General features: G+C 35.3%; 5 protein-coding genes across 10 annotated transcripts; 3 read left to right on the plus strand and 2 right to left on the minus strand.

The window, feature by feature from the left end:
- The first annotated feature begins 264 nt into the window (after nucleotides 1–264).
- Nucleotides 265–2,567, plus strand: LOC109859564. Its single transcript, XM_020437922.1, has 3 exons — nucleotides 265–819; nucleotides 915–1,129; nucleotides 1,259–2,567. Exons 1-3 carry the CDS (start codon nucleotides 451–453, stop codon nucleotides 2,394–2,396), a joined length of 1,722 nt encoding a protein of 573 aa, XP_020293511.1. The 5' UTR covers nucleotides 265–450; the 3' UTR covers nucleotides 2,397–2,567.
- Nucleotides 2,568–2,651: 84 nt separating this feature from the next.
- LOC109859853 lies at nucleotides 2,652–6,533 on the minus strand. Of its 3 annotated transcripts, none has more exons than XM_020438484.1 (8): nucleotides 6,254–6,533; nucleotides 5,729–6,136; nucleotides 5,309–5,496; nucleotides 5,146–5,219; nucleotides 4,950–5,061; nucleotides 4,803–4,865; nucleotides 4,561–4,715; nucleotides 2,652–4,402 (listed from the first exon to the last, which is right to left on the minus strand). In XM_020438484.1, exons 1-8 carry the CDS (start codon nucleotides 6,507–6,509, stop codon nucleotides 4,270–4,272), a joined length of 1,389 nt encoding a protein of 462 aa, XP_020294073.1. In that variant the 5' UTR covers nucleotides 6,510–6,533; the 3' UTR covers nucleotides 2,652–4,269. The 3 variants fall into 3 exon arrangements, with proteins under 3 accessions (XP_020294073.1, XP_020294062.1, XP_020294084.1); XM_020438473.1 differs by having other exon boundaries at nucleotides 2,655–4,402; nucleotides 5,594–6,136; XM_020438495.1 differs by lacking the exon at nucleotides 2,652–4,402 and having other exon boundaries at nucleotides 4,604–4,711; nucleotides 5,594–6,136.
- A 92-nt stretch (nucleotides 6,534–6,625) lies between these two features.
- LOC109859839 (glucose dehydrogenase [FAD, quinone]-like) lies at nucleotides 6,626–10,955 on the plus strand. Of its 3 annotated transcripts, none has more exons than XM_020438458.1 (12): nucleotides 6,626–6,695; nucleotides 7,209–7,470; nucleotides 7,587–7,786; nucleotides 7,906–8,017; nucleotides 8,097–8,231; nucleotides 8,311–8,426; nucleotides 8,504–8,674; nucleotides 9,113–9,266; nucleotides 9,513–9,673; nucleotides 9,777–9,954; nucleotides 10,033–10,237; nucleotides 10,491–10,955. In XM_020438458.1, exons 2-12 carry the CDS (start codon nucleotides 7,326–7,328, stop codon nucleotides 10,699–10,701), a joined length of 1,788 nt encoding a protein of 595 aa, XP_020294047.1. In that variant the 5' UTR covers nucleotides 6,626–6,695; nucleotides 7,209–7,325; the 3' UTR covers nucleotides 10,702–10,955. The 3 variants fall into 3 exon arrangements, with proteins under 3 accessions (XP_020294047.1, XP_020294039.1, XP_020294032.1); XM_020438450.1 differs by lacking the exon at nucleotides 6,626–6,695 and adding an exon at nucleotides 6,754–6,830; XM_020438443.1 differs by lacking the exon at nucleotides 6,626–6,695 and adding an exon at nucleotides 6,846–7,164 and having other exon boundaries at nucleotides 7,280–7,470.
- An 84-nt stretch (nucleotides 10,956–11,039) lies between these two features.
- On the minus strand, nucleotides 11,040–12,589 carry LOC109859731 (splicing regulator RBM11). The gene is made up of 2 exons (XM_020438268.1): nucleotides 12,297–12,589; nucleotides 11,040–12,066 (listed from the first exon to the last, which is right to left on the minus strand). The coding sequence occupies exons 1-2, from the start codon at nucleotides 12,381–12,383 to the stop codon at nucleotides 11,464–11,466; spliced, it is 690 nt and encodes a 229-aa protein (XP_020293857.1). The 5' UTR covers nucleotides 12,384–12,589; the 3' UTR covers nucleotides 11,040–11,463.
- Nucleotides 12,590–12,987: 398 nt separating this feature from the next.
- LOC109859435 (caseinolytic peptidase B protein homolog) lies at nucleotides 12,988–16,431 on the plus strand. Of its 2 annotated transcripts, none has more exons than XM_020437707.1 (10): nucleotides 12,988–13,447; nucleotides 13,552–13,604; nucleotides 13,735–13,924; nucleotides 14,041–14,291; nucleotides 14,382–14,472; nucleotides 14,576–14,783; nucleotides 14,929–15,061; nucleotides 15,163–15,375; nucleotides 15,463–15,760; nucleotides 15,894–16,431. In XM_020437707.1, exons 1-10 carry the CDS (start codon nucleotides 13,093–13,095, stop codon nucleotides 16,043–16,045), a joined length of 1,944 nt encoding a protein of 647 aa, XP_020293296.1. In that variant the 5' UTR covers nucleotides 12,988–13,092; the 3' UTR covers nucleotides 16,046–16,431. The 2 variants fall into 2 exon arrangements, with proteins under 2 accessions (XP_020293296.1, XP_020293306.1); XM_020437717.1 differs by having other exon boundaries at nucleotides 14,041–14,279.
- The last annotated feature ends 384 nt before the right edge of the window (nucleotides 16,432–16,815 follow it).

Genomic DNA, 16,815 nt, shown 5'->3' on the forward strand with positions numbered 1-16,815 from the left:
GCATACGCGCGCATTTTTGTCTATATTACACGTGACGTGTACTATGGATAATAAAAACGCGCGCGTGAAAAACGGAACGCAGCCAAGATGTAACTTGGCAATTGTGTTCAAGCCGAACACATCGGCCAATAACAAAAAGATCGCAACGACGGTCTTACAAAAGGCGATTTTTGGCGATCGTATAGTACATATACCAAAGTGTACCAAACTATAATTTGAAGTCACTCAAACTATAGTTTGGTACAGTTTGGTATATGTACCATACGATCGCCAAAAATCGCCTAAAATTGACCCAATCGTATCGGTCTAATCGGCAAACAAAGCGTCGATACAAAAATTTGACGTAACCAAAACCCACGTGGTTGGCCAGACTGTCATCGTTGAACACAATGGCGCAGAATATAAAACACCATAATGGCGTGCTCCTGCGGTAGAGTTACTTAAACTTATATGGGAATTGCTCTCGAACTCGGTGAAAACAAAAAAAAAAATTCACACAATACACACACAACATTGAGTCGAGAACAAGCTCAGATGCCGAAGAAACTGCTGGCGAAGGACAGTTCGATGCGTTGTGAAAAAACAATTTGTCCGTCGCCGGAAGAGCTGAGCGTGATAACCAACAACGTCAAATGCGAGCAATGCGGTCTCGTCTTCAGCAACGAGCCGCGCTATCGGCTTCACGATCTCAAGGTACATCAGAACAAAAAGTTGGACAAAATCGCGAAGGAGAATGTGCGCTATCACTGTCCGATGCAGTCGTGCGTCTACGCTCTAAACTCGCAGAGATATTTCAACACCATGAAGTATCTTAAGCAGGTGTGTTTAACATAAAACGGACGGAGATCTTAACGTACCTCTAGTTTGCGACAACATTTTGTCGAACTGCTGAAGTAAAATTTTTTGTTTTCCAGCATTATTTGAAAGTGCACGCCGAGAAAAATTACAAATGCGATTGTTGCAATGACAAAAGTTTCTCCACGGCGTCCGCCAAGGAGGCGCACATGAGAATCTGCGGCACAAAATTCACATGTTCCTGCTCGAAGTCTTACAACACTTACGAGGCGTTGCTCACACACGCGAAACGATCTCTGCACACTATAACAGAAAAATATAAGAATTACTTGAGGTATATTTTTTGTCATCGCACACACAGAATAATTGTTGTATTAAGTGATCACCACAAAAAAAGTTTCACCAAATTATTCTTTTAAGTTTACACATGATTGTTTTGAAATGACTCGTGATCTTTATGCAGACGTACTAACTGCAAAACGATGAAGCTCGTCCTGTCAACCGGAATTCTGAATAAACCCGTCACGATATTGCCCAATAATTTGAACAAATCCGCAAAAAACAACGAACACGTTAATTCCGCGCCAAAGAGCACGTCTGACATTGGCGTGCAGACGGACGATTACAGAAAGAACAAGAAGCCGTTGAAGCTGTTGAAGCTCAATTGCAATTCGAAACGTCGAATATCGAAGCAGACCCAGACCAACAATTCTCTTAAAGAAAAGACTTGTGGAAAATCGATGGAAACGCAAACGTTGCAAGTGATCGAAGGACCGTCGAAAACGCAACGTACGAAATGCGCGACGGAAAAGAGAGACGAGCTGTCGAAACAATCGAAACACACGTTGCTCACGGAAGACGTAAATCTCAACAACAATTTCACGTCGGCCAATTTGTTCTCGACCAGTCCGTTGCCGCTCCGACACGACGTGGGTTTGCAAGATTTTTGGGAGGACAAGAACACGTCGAGCACCCAGACACTACCTGAGAAGGATATATTTGAAGCGTTTAACGACAACGTTACGCAAACGGAATTCGAAACGCTCTACGAGCACAGTCATAATCCTTTGATACAATGCGTGCCGAAAAGCTCGGTCGCTCTGATGACGCTTCCGTACGTCGAGGACACATCCGCGGTCGAAGGTTATTCTTTCACCTCGACAGACGGCATGTCTCAGGCAGATCCGATACTGACCGCAAGCAAAACGTTCGACGACAGATTCAGCAGCATAGAAACGCAAACCGAACAAGCGTTCTCGCCCTCGTACTTTTATTCCGAATCGTTGTCGAGATCGTTCGCTCTGAGCTCGACTATAGAGACGCAAACCACAGACAATTTAGACAACATGGAGGAATTGTATAGCAACACGTGCACACAGACCTGCAACGAGATTCTGTCTTCCGATCTCGGTCTGACCGACATACAAACTCAGACCGCTTGGTCGCACGACATCGCGGTCTCCACCGAAACGCAAACCAAGTCTCTGATCTGCAACAATGATTGTAACATTCCCATGGTGACGTGTAAATCCTGGATGAACACACAAACGAATCACACCGAGACGCAAACTGATTTACTCAGTATTTTCGAAGAATTTTAACAGGCGAAACCTGGTCCATGTACTGTGATTGACTTGTTGTTTACCTTCCTTGTTTTGGCATTTAATTTTTGTTTTTTTTTACTACATATATATTTATTATATATTATATATTATATATATACATATATACATAGAAGTCATTTTTGTTAGAACGGCTGTCGCGGAGCCAATGACAAAACACGTTTATTTATATATATATACATATATATATATATAAACATGTTTTGTTAATGGCTCCGCGACAGCCGTTCTCTAACAAAAATGACTTCTATAATTTATGAAATAATTCACAAATAAATTTTTAATTTCATCTCGAAAATAGCGCTAGACTATTTATTATATATCGAGATATTCACATTATATATGTATATAAAAAATGTAATGCATATCTTCCTGTTGATGTTCCAATATAACCAACTTCGATGAATATGATCAGTGTATTTGCAAATGGGACGTTCAAAAAAAATTGTACATTAGTACAAGTGTATATAGTTTGTTTTTAGAAAAAGGAGGTGTCTTTAAAGAGACAGAGAGAGAGAGAGAAAGAGACTTAAACGAGGTTTATTTTTTTTATCGTTGCTCAGAGATTGTTTTTTAGATCTTGTTGATTTGGACTCTCTCGTCTTAACTGAAAATATCTTTGTTTGTTATTGCAAAAGTCGACAGATGACAGATTTAATGAGTTTAGGGTGTCAGATACACTTGGTGTCAGCCATTCGACTCTTGAGAGTGCTTTTTATTCGCTCCATCCTGGATCTTAGGCAATCCTTTTTTTTTTTTTTTTTTACAAATTTTCAGTTCAAAAGATAAAAGGAGATAATTGTTTTTTTTTTCGATATACCTTGTGTACACATATTTTCATACATTGACGTGATCTATAAGTTAAATTAAAAAATTTGTAGAGAGAAAATTCACGGACATCGGATTAAATATATATATGTATATATATATATATATATCTGTGTGTTGTGTTGTGTTTTGTAAATCTATTTTAAAGCCTTATGTATACACGCTGTACAGATCCTGGATCTCTTCCTTGTCAAAAAATATAATTCTGACCTACATCGTGTGTTGGGTAATCAACGCGAGCAATCATTCTTTACGTCTGCCAAACTTTGCGAAATCACGCGACAGAGTCCGCAGACATTTAACTCTTTTGCCATTTGTGCGCTTTGATTTAAAAAAAAAAGAAAAGAAAAGAAAAAAAACATGCATCATCAATTGATTATCGATTACTTTTTTTTATGTTCTCGGGGAAATTTCTGGAAAAATAGACTGTTATATGGATCGATATTAATTTGATTGCATAGACGGATATATATGTGCGAATTTCGCAAATTGATTTTGAGGTCACACACACACACATACACGTTTACAACATATGTGAGACAACTTTCCTCGCTATAAATAGATTTATGATATATATATGTACACACACACACACACAAATTAACTCTTATATCTCCACGTGTAAATACGTTAATGATAATGCACGTTCACTTGTTCACAAATATATTTTTTTAACAATTAATTTATCAGTTTTTCTCGCAAAGCAGATAAATCAAGTTGTTGTTAAATGTAACTAACTATGTAACTAACAAAATTTTTATTATTGCAAAAGTGTCTAAGACTCTGATAATATCTTTGTTTTTTAATCAAAGATAATTTGTGACCTTAAGGTGTGCAGAGGGAGAGAGAAGAGAGGATCGCTATTTCTTCTTCCCGGAGATACACAATTGCACTACTGGAAATTATATCTCTAATCGAGAAAAGTTGCATATTTTTGGCGTATGTGTGTGTGTAGGGGAAGGAGAAAGAGAAAGAGAGAAAAAAATATGTATGTATGTATATATATATATATATATAAGCTTCATTATACTGCAGGACCAGCAGCATTGTCCTCGTCGGAATCGAGTAAAAAGTCTTTGGTCCAGTCTTCTATCCTGTCTACGTTTTCGAGGGTCGATGCAAGGACTCTCAGATTGTCCACGCCAGACATCAATTGTCTGTAAAAAGTTAATAACAAAATATAAGTACAAGGCGCGACAATAAGTTCGGATAAGTTGTGCGCATCTTTGTAGAGTCCACAATGCGGATTAACACTTTGAATATTTCCAAAAAAAACTTGAGGGCGTGTTAGTAAATTATTAAGTAAACTCTTCACCTGAGAGACACCTCGGCCGACGATGCTGCTGCAAATAAATCGCGAGCGAGTCTTCTGACTGTGCGATTCATATTAGCGTTTATCTCTCTCTGGTCAGCCACTTCCATAGTAGCTCTAAGTTCTATGTTTTCTAGTCGTAGCAAAGATATTTCTGTCTGAATTAATTGAGTCATGATCAATATATTAGTTTTTTTCTTCATATCCTATCGCTCTAATTTAATTCATATGTACAAGATACTAACCGTTAAAGTCTTTATCTTTTTCTTTAATGACATAACAGTACACTCGGCATTGGCCGCTCGCTTCTGCAAAAAAAAAAAAAAACAATAAAACTGGCATATTGTATTTTTTACTGAGAGATAAAATTTGTTGTGTTTTTTCGTACTTACAGTACTTTGTTTCAAGTTATCCTCGACTTCTTCCATTGCTTTTTCCAGATTCGCCGTTTCTTCGTGCACAATTTCCCTTTTAGACAGCAGTTCCGCTTCTAGCGAACGAATTCTGCAATTAACACATTACATGTCGATGATGCAAATAATCGGAGCAATGTAACGCAAACATGTGGTTTTGACAATTTGTAATTACTTTTCCGTTTTTTCATTAATTTCTCTCCTGGCTACATCCAATTGATAACGTAACCTTTCATTTTCAAGTAAAAGCTGCAACATATGATTAGGTTTTTTTTTTTTTAATATGTCTCTTAATTTCTCATTTGTTTTAAATCGCTTCGGAATCGCGACAATCTTACCCTTCTCTCCGCGGACTCCGTCATGTTCGCGATAGGTTCCGGATCTGTAGATTTATTATGTATAGGACCGTCGTTTAAAAAGTCCGGTAGAGATTTGTGCACACTTGTGTCACTTCCTGGAAGACCGTTCTGCGCATTTGTATTGGAATTGGATTGAGAAACAGGTAATGGTAAGTCGAATGGAAATCCTGCAAGAATATTCATTCCCGTTAGTCGGTGCAAACAGTAGAAATCTTAGTAGAAATAATATAATACAAATGTGACAATGGAAGATTTTCAAAAAACCTCTGCTCTCAGGAGGAGTAAGAATAGCCCCGGCTTCATCGAGTCTATTCTCAAATGTAGGCAAATCCAAGTGATTCAAATGTGATATATTCGATATGGTATTGTCTCTGTGCGACAAATCCTGATTCAGCGTACCGGTTAGGTCGACTGATCTCAGCTTGTCACACAAATCGGAGTTATTTCCCTTGATTTCATTCTGCATTCTGGACTGTCTTTTTCTTGTTTTTCTTCTCTGTTCCATACTATTCAATGCAAAGTCGGGTAGATTATCCACATCGGGCAATATAGGCTGAGCAGTCTCTTGATTCAGATAACACTGCTCTATGACCAGATGATCTTGCACAAAATCTGGCAGCTCTGTCGGATTGCGATTGGAATAAATGTTTCCGCTGATACTGTCCCTGTCGTTGTTTGTATTTGACACAGGGGATGAGTAAACTTTGGGCCTAGCCCCTGTATTGTGATAATTTGTTTGTTGCATGCCGTTCTTCAAAAAGTCCTTGAAACTGAAGGAATTATTGTCACGATGCAACGCGTCCAAATCTAATTGAGAATTGCGGAGTTGTCAATCACATTTGCGGCAATGTAAAAAAATGTACAACAATACACATAACAAATGGCAATAAACATAACATGCGATAATAGAATGAATTTTGTAACCTGTTGCCTGCTTGGGTTTTCTGAGCCGCCGATTGCACGGGTGCCGGGAATGAGAGCTGGTCAATTTTTCTTCGTCGGATGACGAACAAGAAGACAAGAGGACGGCGTTGTCCGTTGGCGTCGGAGGATGTCTGCACGACGAACCGCAACAAGCGACGGATTCCGTCTTTTCCTCATCATCGGACGAGGGCCACAAGTGGCGTTTTGGCAGGGACGATTGACGACACGACTCGTCGTTTGTTTTCCGACTCGCCATGATTTTCTTCCGACTCTACGTTCGACTCATTCGCCGCTGGTGACGATGGCAACCTCGCCAAGGACGAAGATATATGGAAAAACGCGTTTTGTTTGACGTCTGTCACTGGTTACTTACACTATTGCACCTGCGAATACGTGAATACTGGTGACCACCGTTGATCACAGTTGATCATCGTCAGGTGAGGTAAGGTTGGCTTATCCTCGAACGTTTATTTCGTTTATTTCTTCTTAAGAAAGATGGCCGCAGCTATACGCGTATACATATGCGCTACAAATACATGCGTTAGATGCGTTTACTACCGTATGACAGTCAATATATGTATGTAAAGCTTGTGTTACACCAAGCGTGTAGGAACGCGCAAACAATCCAGCGAGCACAAAAAAGCATCGCTGGCTTAACCTTTAGAGAGCCGGCGTGTTTTCCTTGAAATCTCGTATATATATAAAAATAAAGTTCTGCAGCCATAGTATTCAAAACTTGTACACGTATATATAAACGTCTCGTATCAAGTATTATCGTACAGATTCAGAGCCGTTAGGCTAGACCGGTTCTCCAAAGATTAAATGAGATTGAACCATCAGTACAGAGCAATTGTCATTAAAATTGATAAATGTTGCTACTCGATCAATATTACGATTGGTCACTTTTGCGGGTAATATAGCGCTACAAATGCTTTGAAGTGTCTCTTTGATGCAGGCGCTGCAGTTATGATCTCGATTATCTCGAGAGTTGCTGTGATAGATCTTCTTATATTCTTATATTGTCAGGAGAGGAAAGAATAGAGAACCCGATGAGAGCAAAGAAATCTACAAAATGTTTATTTTTGTGAAACCAATATTATGCATGATCATCAGCACGGTCTTTGTCTTGTATCTTCATTTTGCATATATTATAGATACGTATTTTCAATGGTTTTTTGACGATGTCAAAGATATGCAACAATACGATTACATCGTTGGTAAGTTGTGCACCTAATAATTAGGAGAATTAGATTAGAATCTGGAAGAATTGAAAGATTGGCTTGTAATTTGATTGCCTATGTATAAATTTGATTATTTTTTTTTTTTTGTTTAGTTGGCGCTGGCACTGCTGGTTCACTTTTAGCGTCTCGTGTAGCAGAAGATAATCACAGTATATTATTGTTAGAAGCAGGTGGTACTGCACCATATTTCCTTGATATACCACTTCTGACACCAATGATTCAAAAGTCTGTTTACGACTGGCAATATCTCACTGTTCCTCAAGAGCACGCGTGTAAATCCTTAATCAATAATGTAAGTACAACATACTGGCATGTTTATATCTAAAACTGTATATATATGTATATATCTTAGGTTTTTATCTTCTTACCAGTTTTGAATTATCCAGTATTTTGTCACAAAGATTTTTGTAGCAAAGCAGATGGCCCAAAGGAAAACTTCTTGGTGGAACAAGCCGTTTAAATTATATGGCTTATGTGCTGGGACATTGGCTGGACTATGAAACATGGTTTCCAAATTTTACTGGTATATAAAATTGCACTACTTCAGATATACATAAATTTTTCACTTATGTTTAAATTTTTTTTCACTCAAATGATTTTAGAATTCACTGCAAAAACTGATAAGACAGTGAGCATCAGTGACCTAAGATGGAATTCTGAGTTTGCTGATATAATTTTGGAAGCAATAAAAGAATTAAATCACAATGTAACTAATTTGAACTCACAAATGGCTACAGGTATCTGTTTCATATCTTATATTTTCAAGTACATTATGTATTTGGATAATCTTTTAACATTGTCTGTTATGATATTTAGGCTTCATGAAGGCTCAGTTGACAATGGAGAACGGCAAGAGGTGGAGTTCAGACCAAGTACTAAATCATAAATACAATCCTACTCTCGTTGTACTTACTCACGCACGTGCTGACAAAGTAAGTATCTCTAATATTTCTTTGTCTCGGCATGTATGTGTTGTAACAGACAATAACACAAAATATAACAATTGAAGATATTAGTAAATCTGGATAAAAAAGCTGAAGGAATCGAATTTGTTAGATTTGGCAATAAATATACAGCAATAGCGAAGGAAGGAGTTATACTAAGCGCAGGCGCAGTTGAGAGTCCAAAGTTGTTGATGTTATCTGGAATTGGACCCAGAAAGCATTTGGAGGATCTCAATGTAAGTGCACAACTATAAATAGACAATACTTTTGTCCCAAGTGGAGATTACTGCTGTGAGATCGAAATTTATTGAGGATAGAGTAACTTTTGTGTCTCTAAATATATAATCGTGTAAAAATTAAATATTATTTATATTAGTTTTAAATTAAAATTTATATATATTTAAAACTGAGAAATATAAATCCGGTCATAAGAGCCGTTCGCAGGATGTTGTGCGGAAAATGCCGCCTCTTTCTTAATTCCTTCTACCTGCCTACGAGAGATGTCACACCAATTCTGGGACACCTTATATATATATATAATGATTGATATATATATGATGATATATATAATGATTCATTCTTTATATATATTTAATTACAGTATTAAATTACAATTATATGTATTTTAATTATATATTGTTTACTTATGTAATCGCAACCATCATTACATCTAGATTAGTGTGATTAATGACTTACCAGTTGGTCAATTTTTGGTGGATCACGTACTAACCGGCCTTGATTTGGTTGTACTCAACACAAGTCTCGGATTGAATCTCTTCGACATCTTAAATCCTATATCGGCAATCAATTATTTTCTTTTTGGAGAAGGTGAAACGATACGTTAATTTTTTTCAACTCGGTAAAATGGAAAGATGCGCACAGATGCATTTGTCAAGCTTTCTTTGTTGTGTTTTATCCTATTTTTAAAATGTTATAAACAAAAATTAGCGTAATCAAAATTCATCAGAAAGTTTAATACATAAATACATCTGTGGTATCCTATTTTATTTTATATTTTTTTTTTCATGTCATATTTTATTTTGTATCTCATATACTTTAAAATGTTTTAATTAGGGCCGTGGACATCAGCAGGAATTGAGGTATTGGGAAGCTTCTATAGCGCTTTACATACAAATAAATCTGCACCACCTGACTTACAGTTGATGGTTTTACCTCTTGGTGCGTCAGAAGATCATGGCTTCATTCTTAAAAATACGATAGGTATTTCTGATGAGGTAAATTTTATGTATATTGTATGAAGTAAAACGCAACAATGAAACTATTAAAGTAAAAAATTAGAAAATGTTAAAATATTTTTTTCGAAATGTTTTACTCTAGGTATATAATGAGTATTTTGCTTCCCTTTCATACGAAAATACAGTGACAATTGCGCCCGTTTTGTTACACCCAAAGAGCAACGGAGAAATACAACTGCGGAGTAACGATCCTGCAGATAAACCATTAATCGACCCGAAATATTTGTCGAATAAGGATGACATCGACACACTTGTAGAAGGCAAGTAGAACATGTATCTACACAATAGAATCTACATAATAAATGCTTCGTATAATTAATTAATATAATAAAATTTAGGCTTGTACTTTATGAAGGAACTTTTAAACACAAGCGTTATGAGAACCAATGGCGTATCTCTCAATAAAAAACCTTTTCCCGGTTGTAAAAACCATGTATTTGATACTAGAGATTATTGGAGATGTTACGTGCAACATTTAACTCTGACGTCTTATCATCCAGCTGGTACATGCCGTATGGATAATGTCGTCGACGCATCCTTCAAGTAATTATTATCACACTATACATTTATAAAACTAGACAAAAAAAAAAGTGACCTAAATTCGATGAACTACACAAGTTTGGTGTTAACACTGAAAAGCCAACAAATTCGATAGGGAAATATAGGTCTTTTATTTTTATTTAATTGAATAGAGAGAAAAAGTGAGAGTATTCTATATATATACACACACACACACTCATATATGTACATATATCTAATACTCTTAATATGTACATGTATTACGTTCTATTTTTAGAGTTTATAATATGAAAAATTTGTATGTTGTGGATTCGTCAGTTCTTCCGTCGTTGCCCAGTGGAAATATTAACGCGGCTGTAATTGCATTAGCGCAAAAAGCTGCTATTATGTTTAAGTACAAACGAAAGGCAAAAGTAAATCAGAACTTACAAAGGCGATACAAATCATACAGAATGTGTTATGTATTTAACATTTGTGTCAGTATATGAAATATCAAATGTAAGTATGCAAAATAAAGCTTACAACAGTTTATCTCTATTGATATATATGTATAGCAATGCACATAAAAATTCATCCTAGTTGATATGGTGTATTAACTGATGTATATATAATGGTAATAATACAAGGAAAAAAAAGTTTTATCTTGTTTCTTAAATACAAATTTACCATTGATGGTAACGTTAAATGGTGAGAGATAATTTTTTTTTTTTTTTTTTTTTTTTAACAATTTTTTTCTGAAAATGTTTTTACACAAATTTGTTTTTACACACTTTCTTTTCTGAAAATTTAATTTTGCGTGTATATTATATACATACACATACACACACATACATATGTACACACAATGCTCCCACTTATTTAATTTTTTGTTTGCTAACTCTAATGACTCACACACACAGAACGCGTCAACGCGTCACAAGAAATGATGCGGTAGCCAATCAACATTTTTGCCTTTTGAAGAAGCACAAAAAAATAACTAGATATCGCATCGTTCCTCTGCATGCGCGTTGACGTGTCCTAGATGCAGAAGTTGTAACTCAAATACTACCTAACTCACGTATAAATATGTAATATTCAATTTATATCAAGAATCACAATTGTGATAACAAAATGTAATTGCCAATATGCATTTTTGTTATAGATAGCGAGCATAAAAAAAAAATAGATAAAAATTACAAAGTTTAAAAATCAGTCAAAATTAAATATAGTAAAAATCTGACTGATAAATACAAGATGATTGTTAATTAGTGTCAATGATACGTCCATCTTTTTCTATTCTCATTATGATGGGAATAACCATTGGATCTGTATCGGGCGTAATTGCTTTCTCGATTATAGTGCAACTTGTCATTTCTGCTATCATTCAAATTGTGTTCTCTATTTCTATCCCTATCCCTATTTCTATCTTTGTTCTCGTGCTTCCTACTTCTGTCTTTATTTCTGTTTCTCTCATGATTCTTATCCTTAGTTCTTTGATAAGGATAGTTCCTACTTTTATCATTATTGCTACAATTCATGTCAAAGTGCTTAGGATATGTTGAGGTATTGTGCAAACCATTTGTACCCAATATGTCATTGTTGCTCTGTGGCAAATAATTTCCTAAGGTCATTTGCTGACCTAGTTCCAACACTTGATTCATATTGCGAATGGATTTCAGAGATTGTTCTGCTTGTTGGTGTGACTCCTCATTATTCCTTAATCTCATATTAAGTGGACGATTATACAACATTGTATCTTCAAACAGTTGTAAGGCATATTTCACAGAATGGAAGTGTTTGTATGTGATAAATGCGTATGATCTTGGCTTGCCGTCGCGATCCTTAGGAATGGAAATTTTTTGTACAGGGCCTCCCTAATATAGCACAAAATTGTATGCACTAAATCTTACATTTAACAAGTTTACTCAATATATATTATATATTATTTATTTAAATAAACAGAGATTTATCTCATGTAAATATTTAGTTTATATTATGCAATGTAATACATAACATACGATCAAGAACAATATTGCGCATCAGATTTATGTATACGTAAACATATATATGTGAAATCAATTCTAGAAGAAACTAGAATACTAACTTGTAGAAACAACTCATAAAGAACATCCTCGGACACTTTGTCACTTAGATTTCCACAATATAACGTACGTGCGTCCTCGTCCATCATTGTCAACAAAACTGTGCTACTTTCTTTTTTTATACGTCTTACTTATGAATATATCTCTTACTATGCCTAGAGAATTACCATCGACCTTTCTGTACGCTTACTTCTTTTTTATAACGTTCAGCCATAAGATTAAAACTTCTGTAATGGATAATATTATCTTACACCATTTTGTTATCTTACACCATTTGGTTTTATGTACCTTTTGACTATTGGGTGCGTTCGGGAAGCGCGCTATCTGTTGCATCATTCTATCCTTATTGCTCATTAGATGTAAAACAAAGATAGAATAACGTGTTCCCCGAACGCAGCCACGAAGTGCGGTCAAAATCTCACTACAAATGCTTCGAAGCATCGTATTATCTTTATTTATCGTTAAATGTAGAATAAAGGGTGCGCGTTCAGACAACTCAACGGTTGAGAGATCATCACTTATGATAGGATTATTCTTCAAAATCTGTTGAGGTTCCAAAAGTCTGATCCAATCAGAAGTGAATTATCTCTCAACCGTTGTGCAACCGTTGAGTTGTCTGAACGCACCCATTAGCATTGTTCATTTTGTTTCTCGGAAGCTGCTCGGAGTTGTTCCGAGCAGAACCCATATTATGGTGTTCTTTTCCGGCAAGAACAGCAGCCGAAACCCGGAAGTTATATCGAGGTGAAAACTTGGGGTTCTGTTATTTTTCTACCGTCAAACTCGATGAATTAAAAAATGTCACGATTATACGTTTCGAAATTATGTTCTTTATTAAAAAATACTAAATCGTCAGAAGTATTATTGAGTCGATTGCAATGTAAAGTCGATGATCGGTTCAACGATGCGGTATGCCGCAACTGTTTGAGAAGTTATACCCAATGTTCCTTGCAATTGACATCTCGGATTTATCCGATGTACAAATGCTTGGACAGAATATTTTCAAAATATTCTGTAACGCTTTCGACGACTGTGACAGAAAAATACAGGAATTGTGACAGTAGATCTAAAAGAAGACAATACAAGTATCTTGGATTTCTTTTAAGCGGTCTTGGTCTTGTAGTGGCTCTTTGTGACGCTCAAAATTTTAAAGGTATATATATTTCAATTATAATACATACAATACATAAATATTTTTGTAAAAGATGTATGTGAAAGATTGAATAAACACAATTGGGACTTTTTTTGTTTTTTTAGAAAAAAGATTCTTCCGTGCTGCTCAGTATGGTAATATTTCAGAACTGAGAAAAGTAAGTTTTTTTATAACGTGCAAAATATAATTTATCTAATACACAGAGATGTATAGTATTAATCCAAAAATGTATAATAACAAATTATGTCTATATTTAACAGCTCAATATCTTTTTTTTTTTTTTTAAGGCTATAGCAGATGGCATTGATGTGAATGTCAGACATCCATTAGGTTGGACAGCTTTACATACTGCTGCTATAAATCAAAAACCTGATGTTATTAAAATTTTGTTGGAGAGTGGTGCTGATGTGAATGCAGAAGATAGATTTGTGAACGTGCACAGGACCGCTATAGAAAAGGGCTTACATTCTTTGGATGGTATATTTTTCATAAATATTAAGATACAAAGATGCATGAATAATTTTTTTTTTTTTTTTTTTTTACAGAAATTGATTATGTAACTGCAGTCTCAACTGATTGTGATTTTGTTTTAGTTCTAATGAAGAGAGAAGAAGAGTTTTCCGAAATATTAAACAATAAAGCTACTTTTCAAGGTTTTACCGCATTGCATTATGCTGTTTTAGCTGATTCAGAAATATGTGTACAGACATTGTTAGACGGAGGTGCAAATCCAACTGTGGAAAACGAAGCAGGACATCGAGCGGTTGAGTATGCAAAAGAAGGAAAAATCAAGGAAATGCTCATTAAACATGCTATAAAATATGATGAACTAGTAAGAGAAAAAGTATGCATTAGAATTAACTTTCTTGTGCATAACTTTATATACGAAAAAAAACAATTATATCACAGTGTACAAACAAATTTATATTCTTAGGAAGCAGAGGAACGTAGGAGATTTCCATTGGAGCAACGTTTGAAACAACACATTGTAGGACAAGAGGGACCAATTTCTATTGTTGCTTCTAGTAAGAAAATTTATATTTTTGCAATGAAATAATATTTTTCTTTTATTCTTTGTTTTAGCAAAAATGTTTTGTAAACATTTAATACATTATTTAATATTGCTAGCTATTAGGAGGAAAGAAAATGGTTGGATAGATGACGAACATCCACTAGTATTTCTTTTCTTGGGTTCATCGGGCATCGGTAAAACAGAATTAGCCAAGCAACTAGCTGCTTATATTCATAAAAATAAAGCGGACACTTTCATCCGGCTCGATATGTCTGAATATCAGGAGAAACATGAGGTTGCGAAATTAATTGGAGCACCACCGGGGTGTGTGAATAAAATTTATATTTATATTATTATCTTGTAATTTCAGCTTGCAAGTATTTTTCAAATGTAAAAACACACAAGAGCGCAATGATGTTGAAAGTTTTTATTATTTTGTACCGTTAATTATGAAACTTATGATTTTTAGATATGTAGGACATGATGATGGTGGACAACTGACAAAACGTTTAAGAAAATGTCCTTCGGCTGTTGTACTATTCGATGAAGTTGATAAAGCTCATCCCGATGTCTTAACTGTTTTGCTACAACTTTTCGACGAGGTATCTGTTTTTTTTCTGTAGATCGTTTGATTATCTTTATAGGTTTGTATCATGCAATGATTTTTATTTTTTTTTTATTTTTTTTTATTTTTATTCTCAAGGGAAGATTGACTGATGGCAAAGGGAAAACAATTGAATGTAAAAAGGCTATTTTTATAATGACGTCAAATTTAGGAAGCGAAGTCATTGCGGAACATGCAATGCAACTCAGAGCGGAAGCTGAGAGATTATTAAGTCACAGATTAGACAAACAATCTTCTGACGATCAAGAACCGGAACGTATCGAGATATCTCGTAACTTCAAGGATCAAGTGGTATGTAAAATAAAATTGAAAAAAAAAAAAAAAAAAAATAGGTTTTACATATGTTTGATTATGAGCTCTACAACGAATGTCTCGTAGGTACGTCCGATATTGAAAGCTCATTTTCGTAGAGACGAATTTTTGGGAAGAATAAATGAAATTGTGTACTTTCTACCCTTTTCTCGAGCAGAGCTAATTAGATTAGTTGCTCGAGAACTTGAATCATGGGCTTTGCGCGCAAAAGAAAGACACATGATTGAGCTGAAGTGGGACAGAGAAGTTATGTCGGTATTGGCGGATGGTTATGATGCTCATTACGGTGCTCGTTCTATAAAATACGAAGTAGAAAGACGTGTTGTCAACCAATTAGCAGCAGCTCATGAACGAGGACAAATTGGTACTAAATTTTTCTATATGATAAAATAGAGTATTCGCTTGCGAGAATGAATGAAAATGAAAAACATTTTTATCCCCTTCTCTAAGTCTAAATTTTGTATCGTATCTTTTTTTAAACGATAATGTTTTTACAGGTAAAGAATGTTGTGTGCTGTTAAAAGTCAAATGGCATGACAATGGTGCAAGTATTATCCTCTCTGTTCGGCAGAAAAATTCAAGAAACTTTGTCGATATTCTGGAAACAGACACTGTTACGAAAAATGTTAGTTCAACATTTTTATTTTAACTAAGGAATAGGTATATAAAATTGTCAAGTGTTAATTTATATATTTTGCGAAAGTGGAGTTAGACTTCTGTTTTGTGAAGTACGAAAAGTATTCGAATGTTATAAGAGTTTTATCTATAACATCCTTACATTTCATGTACGCAGACAAACGTATATAAATTCTTTATGTAAACTTTATGCAAACATACACATACACGCACACACAAAAGAGAACATTCTCAAACTATCGACTAATAAGTAGTTAGTACGTAACACGTACGAAAATGTATATACTTTTAATTTAAAATACTTTAAAAAGAAAAAGAACCAAAGAGCCTGGTCCAAATTGGTAGAATGTGTACACAGTTACTGAAGATGATCATTAATAAAATTTGATCGAAATGTCATCCCAATCTATACTGAACACTGGACTTTATGGCTCTCATCACAGAGCACGTTTATCGCCTGTGATTAATCTCTTCCTGTAAATCTATGATTCGACGTATGAAAGTATATGCCAATGAAGCAACAATTGCTAATCGCTGAGTTCTGCTGAACGCAGCCAAAATACTGTTTTTCCATAAGAGCAAATTGCTGGGGTACGTTCCAAAATCCTACTTTGGTTACTAAAATGCTATATTTTGCGTCACGTGTACTATAATTTTCGGTTACCAAGGTAAGATTTTTGGAACATACTCCTTTGATTGGCTACATTGTTTTTGCCGCGCATAACGCGTTTTCTCTGCGGAAATCTTGATTTACGCATGCGCACAAAACTTCCACTTTTATTA

This window comes from Pseudomyrmex gracilis, unplaced genomic scaffold (assembly GCF_002006095.1).
Source record: "Pseudomyrmex gracilis isolate BER0280 unplaced genomic scaffold, ASM200609v1 scaffold_7, whole genome shotgun sequence".
Classification (NCBI taxonomy): Eukaryota; Metazoa; Arthropoda; class Insecta; order Hymenoptera; family Formicidae; genus Pseudomyrmex; species Pseudomyrmex gracilis.

Excerpts from the sequence above, each read along its gene's own strand:
- LOC109859564 (XM_020437922.1), top strand. The coding sequence starts at position 451 with ATGGGAATTGCTCTCGAACTCGGTGAAAACAAAAAAAAAAATTCACAC. Across the intron at positions 820-914 it reads CCATGAAGTATCTTAAGCAG|CATTATTTGAAAGTGCACGC; the intron begins GTGTGTTTAACA and ends TTTGTTTTCCAG. Across the intron at positions 1,130-1,258 it reads AAATATAAGAATTACTTGAG|ACGTACTAACTGCAAAACGA; the intron begins GTATATTTTTTG and ends ATCTTTATGCAG.
- LOC109859853 (XM_020438473.1), bottom strand. The coding sequence starts at position 6,509 with ATGGCGAGTCGGAAAACAAACGACGAGTCGTGTCGTCAATCGTCCCTG. Across the intron at positions 5,062-5,145 it reads ATTAATGAAAAAACGGAAAA|AATTCGTTCGCTAGAAGCGG; the intron begins GTAATTACAAAT and ends TGTTAATTGCAG. Across the intron at positions 4,403-4,560 it reads TCGGCCGAGGTGTCTCTCAG|ACAATTGATGTCTGGCGTGG; the intron begins GTGAAGAGTTTA and ends AACTTTTTACAG.
- LOC109859839 (XM_020438443.1), top strand. The coding sequence starts at position 7,076 with ATGAGATTGAACCATCAGTACAGAGCAATTGTCATTAAAATTGATAAA. Across the intron at positions 7,471-7,586 it reads ACAATACGATTACATCGTTG|TTGGCGCTGGCACTGCTGGT; the intron begins GTAAGTTGTGCA and ends TTTTTTGTTTAG. Across the intron at positions 9,267-9,512 it reads TTATTTTCTTTTTGGAGAAG|GGCCGTGGACATCAGCAGGA; the intron begins GTGAAACGATAC and ends TGTTTTAATTAG.
- LOC109859731 (XM_020438268.1), bottom strand. The coding sequence starts at position 12,383 with ATGATGGACGAGGACGCACGTACGTTATATTGTGGAAATCTAAGTGAC. Across the intron at positions 12,067-12,296 it reads TTTATGAGTTGTTTCTACAA|GGAGGCCCTGTACAAAAAAT; the intron begins GTTAGTATTCTA and ends GTGCTATATTAG.
- LOC109859435 (XM_020437707.1), top strand. The coding sequence starts at position 13,093 with ATGTCACGATTATACGTTTCGAAATTATGTTCTTTATTAAAAAATACT. Across the intron at positions 13,925-14,040 it reads GGGCTTACATTCTTTGGATG|TTCTAATGAAGAGAGAAGAA; the intron begins GTATATTTTTCA and ends ATTTTGTTTTAG. Across the intron at positions 14,784-14,928 it reads TTAATTGGAGCACCACCGGG|ATATGTAGGACATGATGATG; the intron begins GTGTGTGAATAA and ends TATGATTTTTAG.